This window comes from Rhamphochromis longiceps, linkage group LG4 (genome assembly GCF_057381845.1).
Source record: "Rhamphochromis longiceps isolate RC_006_pf linkage group LG4, R_longiceps_female_GT1.1, whole genome shotgun sequence".
Lineage (NCBI taxonomy): Eukaryota > Metazoa > Chordata > Actinopteri > Cichliformes > Cichlidae > Rhamphochromis > Rhamphochromis longiceps.
The window spans coordinates 3193182-3209372 of record NC_140560.1 but is presented as its reverse complement, the minus strand read 5'-3'; the positions used below and the strand labels follow the sequence as shown (position 1 = coordinate 3209372).

The following is a 16191-nucleotide window of genomic DNA, read 5'->3' as shown; positions in this document are numbered from 1 at the left end:
AACTGTCTTTTCTGCCAGACTAATTTTGGCTGTTGGACAGCTCCCCTCAAATTGTGTGGCTTGCTGAGATGATTTTCTTTGTTCCCCTCCTTCAGTAAAGTCCCACTCTTTGCTCTTGCATCGTGCTTCTGTAATACGTATCATAGAGGAGATCTGTTAAACACAGTTTATGACCTTATTCACATTTTCCAAAGCTGCCATGACACTGGATTGTCTCATGAACCTACTTTAAACTCCGTGTGCTGCCAGTGGCTCTGAGCGAAGGTGTTGTTTTTACTACCACTAGTTAGCTCTTCAGCTGGGGCCCTGTTTTTGTTCTTCTTCTCAAGTTTTAAGTGTGATCTTAAAAGTAGAGAGGGTGCCTGTCTCCCAAATCCAAACTGGGCGCTGATTGCACAGGGGCCTGAAAACTGAAGGCTCTGCCTCCCATTCTACTTTTAAATACTCCACGAACAACAAGTAGGCCTCCAGTGTGAGAGCGAAGTGCTCTAATGTGTTGTAATGTCTGCGTCCAGGTCACGGTTGTTTTTGAAATGAAGCCAATTTGACCTCTCATCCTAGAAGTTAAGTAAAGTGGGAGAGTACCAGGAATTTAACCTCTTGTCTTAGACTCTGTCACCAGTGAACTATTCCCAGCATAAAATGACAGACAACCCTAACGTACTTTGTCTTTGTTTTAGTTGCAGACTGAAGCAGATGCATGCAGTGCTGTAGTAGCCACTGTTCTTTACTGGCTTCTTCACAGCGGGCCCCAACTGAAGTACTGAGAAGAACTTGGAAGATGTTTCTCCTCAGAGGCTCATTAAAAGTCCATGGAGTCACCCACAGACAGGAAAAACCGGGAGTTGGGGGTTCCTAGAACTCAAATGTCTTCTTTTCTTTTCTGTGATCTGCAGTATCTGTAATTTCTAAAGTGTCACAGTGAACATTTGGTCACTTGCGTTTCTAACTTTGAACAGTTTTAATGTCCCACTGATTGAGGTGCGCATTCAGATCTCCCATCAATTGAACCTGACCAGTAGTAAAACATCCAGAAAGTAATCAGATCACCAAGTGAAAGCTAAAACTGCTTTTAACTGCTTATTAAACTGACTGCTTCTCTTAAGTAATTGATTAGCTGCTTATAGGAAAAAGTGCCCCCCCCCTCCCCCCCAGCAGTTTAGTATTTATAGTTGAAAGAAATCTGATACTACGGTAACTTTTTGAATCTTAAATTGTATATTTTTTGTATTCACTGTATTTTTTTTTCTTTCTTTTGTTGTTGTTGTTGTTGTTGCATGGAATCAACACATCTGTACATATAGTACTGCAGTAAAGCTGTATTTTTAGCAGTGTTTAAAGTTTGGTTGAGTTGTACTATTGGATCGTGTGTTAACATCTGAACATCATGTATTATGACACGATGCAACATTTTGGAACGACTTGGCTTCTTTCGTGTTTAGGCGGTGCAATGTAGCTACAACATGTCACATGTAATGATCTTCCAGTGGTTTTTCCATAGGTTAAAAATAAAATCCTGTTTATAACTTCAGTTTGTACTGATGGTCAGTGAAACAGTAAAGCTCTCTGACTTGTAGCTCCTCATGTTTGAGGAACACACATTAATTATACAGATTTGATGAAGTTGAAGTGCTGGCAGTCAAACTCATCGTCTACCATCAGTGTAGCGGTGGAAAGTAAAAAAAACCCCACAGACATCAGTATTTCCACTCACAGATGATATACTGTACTTATGTGCACAGAAAGTGTTCTTAAGTTGGTTTGATTTCAGGACGTGAAACCGTAAAAGTGAAATTAGTCTTGTTTCTTATTAGTTTAGCCCCTCCCACCAATGATGCAGGCATAGAGCTCAACAACTTTTATGCTCGTTTTGAGCGAGGGAACCCCACAACCACAACCAAAGCAGACGTGACGCCAGACCACCAACCTCTGACTCTCTCCCCCACCGATGTAGGAGCGGTGCTGAGCAGGATCAATGTCCACAAGGCTGCAGGTCCTGATGGCATCCCCGGGCGTGTTCTCAGAGCGTGTTCTGGGGAGCTTGCAGGAGTGCTGACAGACATATTCAGTCTGTCCTTGGCCCACGCTGTGGTACCGGCCTGCTTCAAATCCACCTCCACCGTCCCGATACCCAAAAACTCCAACCCATCTTGCCTCAATGATTACTGCCCAGTAGCACTCACCCCCATCATCACTAAGTGCTTAGAGCAGCTGGTCCTAGCACACTTCAAATCCTGTCTCCCCCCCACCCTGGACCCCCACCAATTCGCATACCGCCAGAACAGGAGCACAGAGGATGCAGTCTCCATCGCAATGCACTCTGTCCTCTCACACCTGGACAACAACAACACCTACGCCAGAATGCTGTTTATAGACTTCAGTTCAGCATTCAATACAATCCACCCCTCACAACTCATCAGGAAACTGACAGACCTGGGCATCAGTTCCCTCATCTGCAAATGGTTACTGGACTTCCTGACCAACCGCCCCCAACATGTCCGGCTGGATAACCGCTGCTCATCTACCATCACAATGAACACCGGTGTACCACAAGGCTGTGTGATGAGCCCTTTCCTCTACTCCCTCTTCACCCACGACTGCAGACCTGCTGATGGTTCCAACACCATCATTAAGTTTGCAGATGACACCACGGTGATTGGCCTCATCAGTGACAACGATGAGGCCGCGTACAGGGAGGAGGTGGATCGTCTGGCTGAGTGGTGCGACAGAAACAACCTGCTGCTTAACACCGAGAAGACCAAGGAGCTCATCGTGGACTACAGGAGGAATGCTGACCCACATCCACCCATCCACATTAAGGGGACGGCTGTGGAGCGTGTGAGCAGCTTCAAGTTCCTGGGAGTCCACATCTCCGAGGATCTCACCTGGACGACCAACTGCTCCAAGCTGGTCAAGAAGGCTCACCAGCGCCTCTTCTTCTTGAGGACCCTGAGGAAGAACCACCTGTCCTCAGACATCCTGGTGAACTTCTATCGTTGCACCATCGAGAGCATCCTGACCAACTGTATAACAGTCTGGTACGGGAACTGCTCTGCCTCGGACCGGAAGGCGTTGCAGAGGGTCGTGAAAACTGCCCAGCGCATCGCCGGAGCACCACTTCCTGCCATAAAAGACATCTACAGGAAGCGGTGTCTGAAAAGGGCTGGGAAAATCATCAAAGACCCCAGTCACCCATCACATGGACTCTTCACCCTCCTGCCCTCTGGGAGGCGCCACAGGAGCCTCCGGACTAAGACCACCAGGTACCGGAACAGCTTCTTCCCCACAGCTGTCAGACTCCTGAACTCTGCCTCCTGACATCTGACCCACGTTAAACTCATGGACTGAACATACACACACCCACAATGGACAACTGTACCCTCAAACACACAATAATAACATGGACTGAACCACCACTCACAACCACTAGCACTTTATATAGCCTCTGTAGAAACTATCTACACCCTCACTTATCTTAACTGCACTACTGTATAGCTCTGTGTAAATAATCATTCTGTACATACGATAATTTTTAACCCTACAACTGTTTACAACTTGCATAGTTCCCATTTCTGTATAGCTGTATATCCCAGATTCTGTAAAGTTCTTTATTTCATATTCTGTATAGTTTTTCATATTTATATCCTGTTCATAGCCTGTACATAGCTTGTACTCACTACAGCCTGTACATACTTATAGTTATAGAATATTCACAACATACTTCATACCGTGTACATTATAACATACCATAATAGACCCATTTCTGTAATATACTCACATATCTATATTATTGCTAATATATATTGTAATATATCTATATCACTAAAGCACTTCTGGATGGATGCAAACTGCATTTCGTTGCCCTGTACCTGTGCATGTGCAATGACAATAAAGTTGAATTCTATTCTATTCTATTCTATTCTGTAGGAGGTACCACGAGGAGAGGGGAGTCAAGGCAACAGGCCCGTACATCTGTGCCTTGGATTTTCACTTTAAAGTGACATTAAAGCTGAGTTTGAACGCTCTGCATCTAATCAAATTCAAAATGTAGCATAACATGAAAAGCTCTGTTTACATGGAGAGTCGGATCATCAGAGAACCAGCTTTTTGAAGAGCCGTACACAGTTGCTTGTTATCTGTGCTGTGTGCATGCCTATTTATGTGCTGAAGGTGAAAACACTGAGCAAAGGGAGGAGTGTATGATCTGTAGATACTATGGAAGCTGAAGATTGTACCTGACACCCGTTTGCTGCTGCCACCTTCTGGCCTTCAGGTGCTCTGGACGTGCTGTTTTTTGTCCTACAGCTTTAAGAGGCTCTGTCTCGGCTCTTAGTTGTTGGCACACCTGTTCACCATAAGTCATCACAGCACAGCTCATGGGCTGGGCTCCTCCAAAGGTAACCACCAAGCTGATGTTGGTTGGAGTTGTTTTATATGTTTAGATTAGTTTGTTGTCTCCTGCATGCTGTCATCTGCTGCTCTCCCTCAGGTATGTTCCCAGCTCAGGTGTGTTTGTGAGGGAGTGTTAGGGACCCGCAGAGACACTGGAGACAATAACTTGTACGAGCACAACTAAACTCATGGCTGCTGATCATTTAAGGTTTACCTTCAAAGTAGGAACTGCTGTCCTCCCTTAAACTGTGTGTACAGTGACTGGAGAACAATCCTCAGTGCTGGCCTACACCTGGGACACTGCAAACCAGGGTGCTTTGCTAGAAAGCAAGTTCAGCACGTGCAGGATGTGTTTCTGATATCGCGGTTTCGCAATCTAGCTTTGAGCACATTCATGGTTCCTTTCATCCTCGGCACCAGTTGCTGCTTGTTGGGAACATGACCTCCAACTATCTGTCCACTAACTCTTGGGAAGAGCCCATCAGGATGCTTGGTGAAAAACCTCATTTTAAAAACAGCCCTGCACACTGTTCCTTCACCGTGACCAAAGAGTTCCATGATTCCAGATGCTGACAAGTAATGTCGCTCGGTTGTAACAGATCAAGTAGTGTAATTGTGTTTGTGTGCAGTTCTTTATTTATATATTTGTATTGTCCGGGCATACGAGCACAGCTAAACCTACAGCCGCTGATCATTTAACCTTTAGCTTGGCTTCCCAGTTAAAGTGTTTACAGAGAGGGAATGATTGAATCAGGGTGTCATTTCTCATCTGCACGTGTATGTTGTCCATGCTACCTCAGAGATATTTCAAAGGAAAGGTTAGACCTGTCTCCTTGAGGGATTATTTAAAGCTTCAAGTCCTCTGATCCTCCGTCTTGCCATCAGCTCAGTTTAATAGAATAGAATAGAATAGAATTCAACTTTATTGTCATTGCACATGCACAGGTACAGGGCAACGAAATGCAGTTTGCATCCATCCAGAAGTGCTTTAGTGACATAGATATATTACAATATATATTAGCAATAATATAGATATGTAAGTATATTACAGAAATGGGTCTATTATGTTATAATGTACACGGTATGAAGTATGTTGTGAATATTCTATAACTATAAGTATGTACAGGCTGTAGTGAGTACAAGCTATGTACAGGATATAAATATGAAAAACTATACAGAATATGAAATAAATAACTTTACAGAATCTGGGATATACAGCTATACAGAAATGGGAACTATGCAAGTTGTAAACAGTTGTAGGATTAAAAATTATCGTATGTACAGGATGATTATTTACACAGAGCTATACAGTAGTGCAGTTAAGATAAGTGAGGGTGTAGATAGTTTCTACAGAGGCTATATAAAGTGCTAGTGGTTGTGAGTGGTGGTTCAGTCCATGTTATTATTGTGTGTTTGAGGGTACAGTTGTCCATTGTGGGTGTGTGTATGTTCAGTCCATGAGTTTAACGTGGGTCAGATGTCAGGAGGCAGAGTTCAGGAGTCTGACAGCTGTGGGGAAGTAGCTGTTCCGGTACCTGGTGGTCTTAGTCCGGAGGCTCCTGTGGCGCCTCCCAGAGGGCAGGAGGGTGAAGAGTCCATGTGATGGGTGACTGGGGTCTTTGATGATTTTCCCAGCCCTTTTCAGACACCGCTTCCTGTAGATGTCTTTTATGGCAGGAAGTGGTGCTCCGGCGATGCGCTGGGCAGTTTTCACGACCCTCTGCAACGCCTTCCGGTCCGAGGCAGAGCAGTTCCCGTACCAGACTGTTATACAGTTGGTCAGGATGCTCTCGATGGTGCAACGATAGAAGTTCACCAGGATGTCTGAGGACAGGTGGTTCTTCCTCAGAGTCCTCAAGAAGAAGAGGCGCTGGTGAGCCTTCTTGACCAGCTTGGAGCAGTTGGTCGTCCAGGTGAGATCCTCGGAGATGTGGACTCCCAGGAACTTGAAGCTGCTCACACGCTCCACAGCCGTCCCCTTAATGTGGATGGGTGGATGTGGGTCAGCATTCCTCCTGTAGTCCACGATGAGCTCCTTGGTCTTCTCGGTGTTAAGCAGCAGGTTGTTTCTGTCGCACCACTCAGCCAGACGATCCACCTCCTCCCTGTACGCGGCCTCATCGTTGTCACTGATGAGGCCAATCACCGTGGTGTCATCTGCAAACTTAATGATGGTGTTGGAACCATCAGCAGGTCTGCAGTCGTGGGTGAAGAGGGAGTAGAGGAAAGGGCTCATCACACAGCCTTGTGGTACACCGGTGTTCATTGTGATGGTAGATGAGCAGCGGTTATCCAGCCGGACATGTTGGGGGCGGTTGGTCAGGAAGTCCAGTAACCATTTGCACATGAGGGAACTGATGCCCAGGTCTGTCAGTTTCCTGATGAGTTGTGAGGGGTGGATTGTATTGAATGCTGAACTGAAGTCTATAAACAGCATTCTGGCGTAGGTGGTGTTGTTGTCCAGGTGTAGTAGTAGTATAGTAGTAGTATTTATTTATTGTCATTGTCAAGAACAATGAAATTGCGTTTGGGGCTTCCATACAACCCAAAAAAAGAAGAAAATAATAAATACCCCTTAAAACCCAAGTGTACATATTTAACCCAGTGTGACTCCAATGCAATAAGACAATCCTTAGCAATAATGTTCGTAGAAATTCAGACAAAGACCTGAGAAACATGACAAAATACAACAATGCAACCCATTCAATATTATTGTACTGTGAGATATGATATCAGATATGATAGTTATCTATTTAAGAAAGAGGGGGGGCAGGAGGGGGAAGAGAATAAAGATATGATGCACCAATGCAGACCAGTTCATTGCTATTAAGAAGTTGGATATGGTTATTGTCCGTGAGAGGGAGGCAGAGAGTTCAGGAGCCTCACAGCCTGTGGATACAGGCTGTTGGCCAGTCTGGATGTTCTGGCCTGTATAGACCTGTACCTTCTCCCTGAGGGCAGCAGATGGAAAAGGTGGCGCGCAGGGTGATGTTGGTCCCGCAGGATACTGTGCACCCTCCTCAGACAGCGAGTGGGGAAGATATTACTGATCTCTGGCAGACTTGTTCCAATAATTCTGCCAGCTTCTTTCACCACCCGCTGGAGTGCTTGCTGATCGGCCTTGGTGCAGCTGGGGAACCACACTAGAAATCCATATGTCAGAACGCTGCTGATGGCACAGTTGTAGAAGTTCAACATCAGAGATCTGGGAATGTGTGCGCTCCGCAGTCTCCTCAGGTAGTAGAGGCGCTGTTGGGCCTTCCGTACAACTGAGGTGATATGGTTGCCCCAGGACAGGTCCTCGGTCACAGTTACCCCCAAGAATTTAAAACTGCTCACCCTCTCCACCGCCTCACTGCCAATGAAGAGAGGCAGATGGTTGTTATGACCCCTCTTCCGGAAATCTACAATGATCTCCTTGGTCTTTTTGGTGTTTAAGACCAAGTTATTGTCGTGGCACCATGACTCTAGTTGTTGCACCTCTGTCCTATAGTTTGTCTCATCATTGTTGGATATAAGTCCGAGCACTGTAGTGTCATCTGCAAACTTAACGATGAGATTGGACGCGCAGGAGGAAATACAGTCATGGGTGAAGAGAGTGTATAGCAGAGGGCTCAGAACACACCCCTGAGGGGCACCGGTGTTGACCACAAGGGTGGAAGAGGTGTTCTTACCCACTCTGACACTCTGTCTACGGTTAGTGAGGAAGTCCACAATCCAGTTGCACAGAGAGGAGTTAAGTCCCAGTTGGTGGAGTTTGGGACGGAGTTTGTATGGCCGGATGGTATTAAAAGCCGAGCTGTAGTCTACAAAGAGGAGCCGTGCATAGGTGTTCCTGTGTTCCAAGTGCTTCAGTAATGTGTGCAGCACTGTGGCGATCGCATCCTCGGTTGACCGGTTCTCCCTGTATGCAAACTGGTGCGAGTCCAGGGATGGTGGAAAAGCAGCTCTGATGTGTTTAATGACCAGTCTCTCCAGGCATTTGGCGGGAATGGGGGTGAGTGCCACAGGTCTGAAATCGTTCAGACATGTGACATTTGACTGTTTTGGGATGGGAACGATGGTTGCTGCTTTGAAACAGGATGGTACCAGTGAACAGGACAACGAGGTGTTATATATAGAGGTGAAGACGTCCGCCAGGTCCGCAGCACAGTCTTTTAGCACCCGGCCCAGCACTCCATCTGGCCCGGCCGCCTTCCTGGTGTTAATGCTCCGGAACACACGCCTCAGCTCATGAGTGCTCAGGACCGGAGCAGGGTCGGTTGAGGGGAGAGGGGACAGGACAGGGTCGGTGTTCTCCCTATCAAAACGGGCATAAAAGAGATTTAGATCCTCAGCCAGAGTAGAACTGTCGGCTGAGGGTGATGGTGTTCTTCTTTTGTAGTCCGTGATAGCCCTGATGCCCTCCCAGACCTGCCTTGGGTTTCTGTTGTTCTCAAACCTGGCCTCGATACGCCTCCTGTGCTGCTGCTTGGCAGTCTTGATGCCTCTTCTCAGGTTGGCCCTGGCAGCACTGTATGCCTCCTGGTCCCCGGATTTGAAAGCGTTGTTCCTTGTTCGAATAAGTTGTTGAACTCCGTGTGTCATCCAGGGTGGATTATTAGGGAACACACGGAATCGTTTCCAAGTTGTTACATTGTCCACACAGAAACAGATGTAGTCCAAGACAGTGGAGGTGTAACTGTCCAATGCGACACGATTGTCAGTGTCCTGCACCTTGAATACCTCCCAGTCTGTGCAGTGGAAACAGTCCTGAAGCATCGGAATAGCATCCTGCGGCCATGTTCTCACGGTTTTGGTTGTAATCCCAGTGCTCTTGATCTTTTGTGTGTATATTGGGTGTAGCAGAAGGGAGAGATGGTCTGACAGACCCAGGTGGGGATAAGCCTGGGCTCTGTACGCATTCGCCATGTTGGTGTACACCTGGTCCAACGTTCTATCTCCTCTGGTAGCACACTTCACATTACGGTGGAAATTGTGAAGTACAGATTTCAGGTCCGCGTGGTTAAAATCCCCAGCCGCAATAAAGACACTGTCCGGGTGTGCTACCAGGCTGTTATTGATGCTGCTGCTCAATTGTGCTAACGCTAGCTTAGCATTAGCATCTGGTGGAATGTAAACAGCGCAGATGTAAACGGCAGAAAATTCCCGAGGGAGATAGAATGGACAGCACTTTAACACCAACAGTTCTACCTCTGTACTGCAGTCTTTCCGTTACCGTGACGTTCGTGCACCAAAAGTTGTTAATATAGATGCACAGCCCCCCGCCAGTCTTCTTACCCGAGTCCGCAGACCTGTCGGCTCGATAGGCGGTGCGGCCTGCTAGATCAATAGCCGCATCGGGAATGGCGCTGTCCAGCCAGGTTTCAGTGAAAATCATGCACGAACAGTTATTAAAAGTCCGTCGAGTGGCGATCTGCAGTCGTATCTCATCCAGTTTGTAACGGATTGATCGGGAGTGGTGGTTTAAACGGACTAGTCTTTAGCCGTGCCCACAGGCCTCCCCACCTGCCTCTCTTCTGCCTCCGCTCGCAACGTCTGTGAGAGGACAGAGTGCAGTGCAATGGAGACTGCATCCTCTGTGCTCCTGTTCTGGCGGTATGCGAATTGGTGGGGGTCCAGGGTGGGGGGGAGACAGGATTTGAAGTGTGCTAGGACCAGTCGCTCTAAGCACTTAGTGATGATGGGGGTGAGTGCTACTGGGCGGTAATCATTGAGGCAAGATGGGTTGGAGTTTTTGGGTATCGGGACGATGGAGGTGGATTTGAAGCAGGCCGGTACCACAGCGTGGGCCAAGGACAGGTTGAATATGTCTGTCAGCACTCCTGCAAGCTCCCCAGAACACGCTCTGAGAACACGCCTGGGGATGCCATCAGGGCCTGCAGCCTTGTGGACATTGATCCTGCTCAGCACCGCTCCTACATCGGTGGGGGAGAGAGTCAGAGGTTGGTGGTCTGGCGTCACGTCTGCTTCGGTTGTGGTTGTGGGGTTCCCTCGCTCAAAACGAGCATAAAAGTTGTTGAGCTCGTTGAGGAAGGAGACATCAGAGGATGCGGGGGAGGGTTTGGTGGTCCTGTAGTCTGTGATGGTCTGGAGTCCTTGCCACATGCGTCGGGGGTTGGAGTTGGAGAAGTGTTCTTCTACCTTCTTTTTGTAATGGTGTTTGGCTTTTTTGATGCCCTTCTTTAGATTAGCCCTGGCTGTACTGTAGGCGTGTGCATCTCCTGACCTAAAGGCGGTGTTGCGGGCCTTCAGGAGGAGACGAACATCCCGGTTCATCCAAGGCTTCTGGTTGGGGTACATGGTGATCCGTTTCTGGGTGGTGACACTGTCTGTGGTTTTGGAGATGTAATCCAGTACAGATGAGGCGTACTGGTCCAGGTCTGTGTGGGTGAACATATTCCAGTCTGTGTTTTTAAATCTGTCCTGGAGCACTGCCTCTGTCCCCTCTGGCCACACTTTAATTGTCCTCACAGCAGGTTTCACACGTTGGATGAGTGGTGAATACCGAGGTGTGAGGAACATGGAGAGATGGTCCGATTGTCCAATGTGGGGGAGGGGTGTGGCTTTGTAGGCTCCAGCCAGGTTGGAATACACATGGTCTAAAGTCTTGTCTCCTCTGGTGTGGCAGGAGACATGTTGGTGGAATCTGGGGAGGACTGTCTTTAAGTTGGTGTGGTTGAAGTCGCCAGCAACAATAAAAGCAGCCTCGGGGTGTTTATTCTGGTGTTTGTTAATGGCTGCAGAAAGTTCTTTCATGGCCAACCTAGCATTAGCGTCGGGGGGGATATACACGGCAGTGAGTATGATAGAGGTCTAGAGAATCTAGACCAGGCTAAAAGTTTATTATCTTAGGATGGTCTAAGTCATCTGGATGTAAAGTGACTTTAATGTGCGTTTCGGCTCCGGAGCCTAATAAAGCTCTTTCCTGGCAGGTGTTGGTGGGTCGAGCAGTCTGACGGAGGAACGTAGTCGGCCATCTTGGAAAGAAGAAAATGTTTTCTTCACACACGGTGAGAAAAACATCGTTTTTATAAATCATGAGTCCAAACATTTTACAGACTTTTATACGTGAAATTGTTCGTAGTTTATAAACACATCTGGAAGTGCCGTGCAAACCAAGGCCGAGCTGCTTTTAGGAAACGTGAAAAGTCTATCAGTACAACTTTCATGAATGATCATCATTTATTGTCATTATATCATTATGATTATTGTTAACTACCACCCTTTAGTAATTATTTACAGTTTTCCAGAACATGAGAAACTAAATGCATGTTAAGAAAAGAAAATAGTAAATGGAAAGACGAAGGCTTCAGCCTCTTAGACCTTTCCTTATTTCCAACACAGCTGATTTAAATGGTTAAATGACTTCCAGTTCTCCTGGTAACGAACTAATCAATTGATTCAGGTGTGCTGACCCAGGGTGAGATCTAAAACCTGCAGGACACCGGCCCTCGAGGCCTGGAGTTCGACACCCCTGGTCTTACACCAAGGACTAAATGGTTCATTTTTGGCTCGCTGCACTGTAACAGGGACGGGGTGATTTGCAGAGCACTTTGTAAATGAGGACTGTGTGCAAGAGATGCAAGTGCACGGGTGAAGTCGCACTGTCCCCTCTGCATTTGATTGTCCCTCGTTGGGTCGGGCGTAAAGACTGAGCAGGGCAATCAGCTGGTAGAACCGATGTCCACTAGATGCAATCAGCGATGCACTTGTTTAAATGTATTTTATGCAATAATACAGTGTCAGAGTCAGAGAGAGGCCGGCACGACAAAACAAGATTTAACTCAAACACTTATTAAGCTTCTGACTCCCTGCCTGTGTCTTTGTTGCTGTAGGAACAAGACGCCAAAGAGAGCCCAACACCTCAGTGCTCTCAGTTGGCTGAAGATGCTCACTCAAGTGCAAACTTACTTGAGCACTACAGGTGTGATCAGTGTAACAAGAAGTTTCATGCCCCGTCTCACCTCAGAAGACACCAGCGCATCCACAGTGGGGAAAAGCCCTTCAGTTGTGACCAGTGTGGAAAGACTTTTACTCGGAAAAGCAACTTAAAAACACATCACCTCAGCCACAGCGGCGTCAAACCACACATGTGCCACCAGTGTGGAAAGACATTTAGTTTGATGGGCAACTTGAGAACTCATCAGCGCCTACACAGAGGAGTCAAACCATACGCATGTAGCCAGTGTGGGAAGGCTTTTACTCAGATGGGCCACTTACAAACCCATAAGATGGTCCACAGCGGAGAAAAACCCCACATATGTGAGGAGTGCGGAAAGACATTTAGTTTGATGAGCAGCTTGAGAACTCATCAGCGCCTGCACAGAGGAGTCAAACCATACGCATGTAGCCAGTGTGAGAAGGCTTTTACTCGGATGAGCCACTTAAAAATCCATGAGATGGTCCACAGCGGAGAAAAACCCCACACATGTGAGGAGTGCGGAAAGGCTTTTAATCATCAGAGCAACTTAAAGAGACATAAACTGGTCCACAGTGGAGTTAAAGCACACAAGTGTGACCAGTGTGGGAGGGCTTTTGCTTTGAAGTCGAGCTTGGCGACACACAAGCTGGCGCCGCATGTGACCTTTCTGGGAAAGCCTCCAGCCAGCGACCCCAGAAACACGCCAACAGACGCTGATACGTGCAGCAGTTCAGTTTACACAAACTCGAGCTTAAGTCAACCCTACACTTACTGACCATGGACAATAACCAGTGCGACCAGTGTGACAAAGCCTAGAACCAGTTTAGAGGTAATTCAGTCAGTTTTTTTAAACAAGCTAATGTGTATATAAAAGATTTGTTACTGGTAATACAGCAAAACTTTATTGTAGTTTTTAAAGTTCAAGTTAAACCATGTGAAATAAGTTGGATAATACACGGTGTTACATATGGGACACAAACGCAGCGTTTTGGGACAACATGGTTTCTGTTGGGTTTACACAAACTGTAAAAATGTTATTACGATGTTATTACGATGTTATTACGATGTTATTACGATGTTATTACGATGTTATTACGATGTTATTACGATGTTATTACGATGTTATTACGATGTTATTACGGTCAATGTTAGCTCTACATGGGTGTTAGATTTCAAAATAAAATCCTTTTAAACGATCGTCTCGTTTCATTTATCACCAGCAGAACAGTCTCCAACAGTGTCCAACTTTATGGCTCATAATGGGCAAAGACGCGGCTACAACTTTGATGCTAATCTGAAGTGAATAAAACTATAATAGGACATGAAATGCATTTAGATCTGTACATATGCTGTAATGATCACATGATGTGGCGCCATCCTTTCTGAAATTAAACCGACAACAGATTTGTTGTCTGGGGCATTTAACACAAACTGATTTGAATAAAACGACATCATGAATGCAAAAAACGATGCAGCTGCATTCATATTCATATTTCCTCCTCGGTTCCAACTATTAATACAGAAATGCAAATGCATCATTCTTTTCTTGAAATTTAAACACAGGTTTATAAACGGTCTCAGCAGTTCTTAAGTACATTTAGTAAAACAGGTAAACACTTACTAAAACACAGTCATTGTGTCCTTACATGCTGTCGTTTTAGCAGACCCTCAAACCAGTTTCAGTCCAGTAGTGTCCGTATCACTGCCGCCCAAAACCAGTATCACGAGCTCAGTGTGTCACATGGCCTTGCTTGACCAGATGGTGCTATTCAAAATGTTGCCAGAAGGGATAATGAGCATCACTCTCATGCCAACAGTTATGGCAAAGATTTTATTCTGCACGTTTGATCTGAGACACGACTGGTTATCCATCAAAGTTCAACACTTTAAAGTCCACAACTTTCCACACTCTGATAAGCACATCCCAGCGGTGACCGCCCCGCCGGTTCCCAGACTGCAGCCTTGGCGTTCGCTCTGGGGCTTATTTTTAGCTACACACATGGCACTTTTCCATTTTATCATTCTTTATTAAACATCTTACAAAGAAGTATTTAACTTTAATTAGTTTTACCAGAGTGTGCATGTTTATGGATGTTAGAGAAAAATACAAGGTGCAGATACTGCACATCTGCAGTCCCCATCAGGTCACATGTGCATATAACCAAAAGTCAAATACAGAAAATGATCCTGCTACTTTGGCCCTAGTGCAACTCTCTGTTGGTCTTTGGTTTAAACTGCAAGAGTGGCTACAAATCTGTGGTTAAGCTGCACTTCCTGCTGTTTCTCCCTCTGTACTCGTTGCTCTTTAGGTCAGTATGTGGTAGTTTTCCATGTCCCAGTGGAGATTTCCTCTCGTGCAAGCTTTCCTCACGCGCACACTGAGCCCTCATCCTTTCTACACAAAATCCTCTTCGTTTGTCTACTTCATAAACAAGACTAATAGTCAGCAAACATCTTGGCTTCACTTGGATTCTCAAGTTTAAAATACATTGAAAGTTTGGGAAACTATGGTTTACCCTGACGGGAGCATGAATGTGGACAGCAGCGGTGGCACCGAAATTTATTCAGTATTTGCTGAGGCATCAGATTCTCGACAGCTGGCAGTAAAGAAAGAGTCAGGAGGCTGGGTGTAGTGGACACTAGAGGTCTGCGCGGGAATGTTTTTTTAGTCCCGCTCCCGCCCGCTCCCGCAAGGTTTTGTACCGCACCCGACCGCTCCCGCTGTATATTCAGTCTTTGTTCACCCGCTGCCCGCTTAGAATAATTTTCTACCCGACCCGACCGTTCCCGCTAAATTTAGATCTGGTTTCCAAAATCTCACATTTAAATGGGGTACCACCAAAAAATAGAGATAACAGATAAAACTGCAGGTTGTGCAATGATTGTATTTATTTTTCTTAAACAAGATGCATTTATCTGTCAACATGCAACATTTATCTTTTAACATGGAAAACGTGTTGCAAAAATAAAATAAATAAAAACGAATACAGCATTGTGGCCTACTTGTTATTTTTATGTAAAATACAAACGTAACATTTTTCTGTCAACACAGTAGGGAAAGTGTCGCGAAAAAAAAAAAAAGTCACTTAAAATTGTAAACAAAAGAACAAAATAGTTGGCCACTGCGAAATTAAATGGTTGTTTAAACTATCAGTTTAACGAAAAAATGTCCCAATGTCGAATTCAAGGTCTCTCCTACAAAAGAAAATATGCATATATAAATACAACAATAAACGACATCTCAAAATTATAAACTATTAATCAAATGAACGAAACTTACTTAAAAAATCCAAATTATTTTAAATTTCCATGCAGGAAAAGAATGTCACTGACTGATGAGGGTTTCAGTACTGAACGTCTCTCCTCCAAAATCCGACCACAAAGGCTGAATGCTCTCTCGGAAGGTGCACTCGTTGCCGGGATGCAGAGGACAAATCTTGCAAGGTTGCTCAGGGCAGGGAACTGGGAACTGTTGGAATTCCACCACTGCAAAATGTTTTGTTGACTTGATAATTCAAGTTTCATGGTCCTGTACTCCTGAATCTGAACATCTAGTGATTTTGATCCACATGATTCTTCCTCTTCCTCCCAATCTGAAAATTTATGAAGAACAGTAGGCCTTTTGGCAGGTGTTGGTTCAACATCCTCATCATGTGCATGATCAAACTTTAAATCTTCGATCATCTCCTTGACTCCCTGTATCACATTCTGTCGCCCTCTTTCATCTAACATTCTCAGACCTCGCAGATTTGGTGTCAGAAAGGTTGCTATTTTATAAAGCATGTGAACAGAATGGGATGAAGTGCTGTCTGCTGACAGTAATTCTTTCAGCCGTGTTACACAGACGGTTGCAATTTCAGAGAGCAGAGGGTCTT

The 16191-nt window shown here is 45.7% G+C and overlaps 1 protein-coding gene across 2 annotated transcripts; it reads left to right on the top strand.

Moving 5' to 3' along the window:
- The first annotated feature begins 4205 nt into the window (after positions 1–4205).
- LOC146670819 (uncharacterized) lies at positions 4206–13485 on the top strand. 2 transcript variants are annotated; one of them, XM_085402896.1, is made up of 3 exons: positions 4206–4397; positions 11328–11405; positions 12231–13485. In XM_085402896.1, the coding sequence occupies exons 2-3, from the start codon at positions 11388–11390 to the stop codon at positions 13089–13091; spliced, it is 879 nt and encodes a 292-aa protein (XP_085259022.1). In that variant the 5' UTR covers positions 4206–4397; positions 11328–11387; the 3' UTR covers positions 13092–13485. The 2 variants fall into 2 exon arrangements, with proteins under 2 accessions (XP_085259022.1, XP_085259021.1); XM_085402895.1 differs by having other exon boundaries at positions 4382–4489.
- Positions 13486–16191: the final 2706 nt, after the last annotated feature.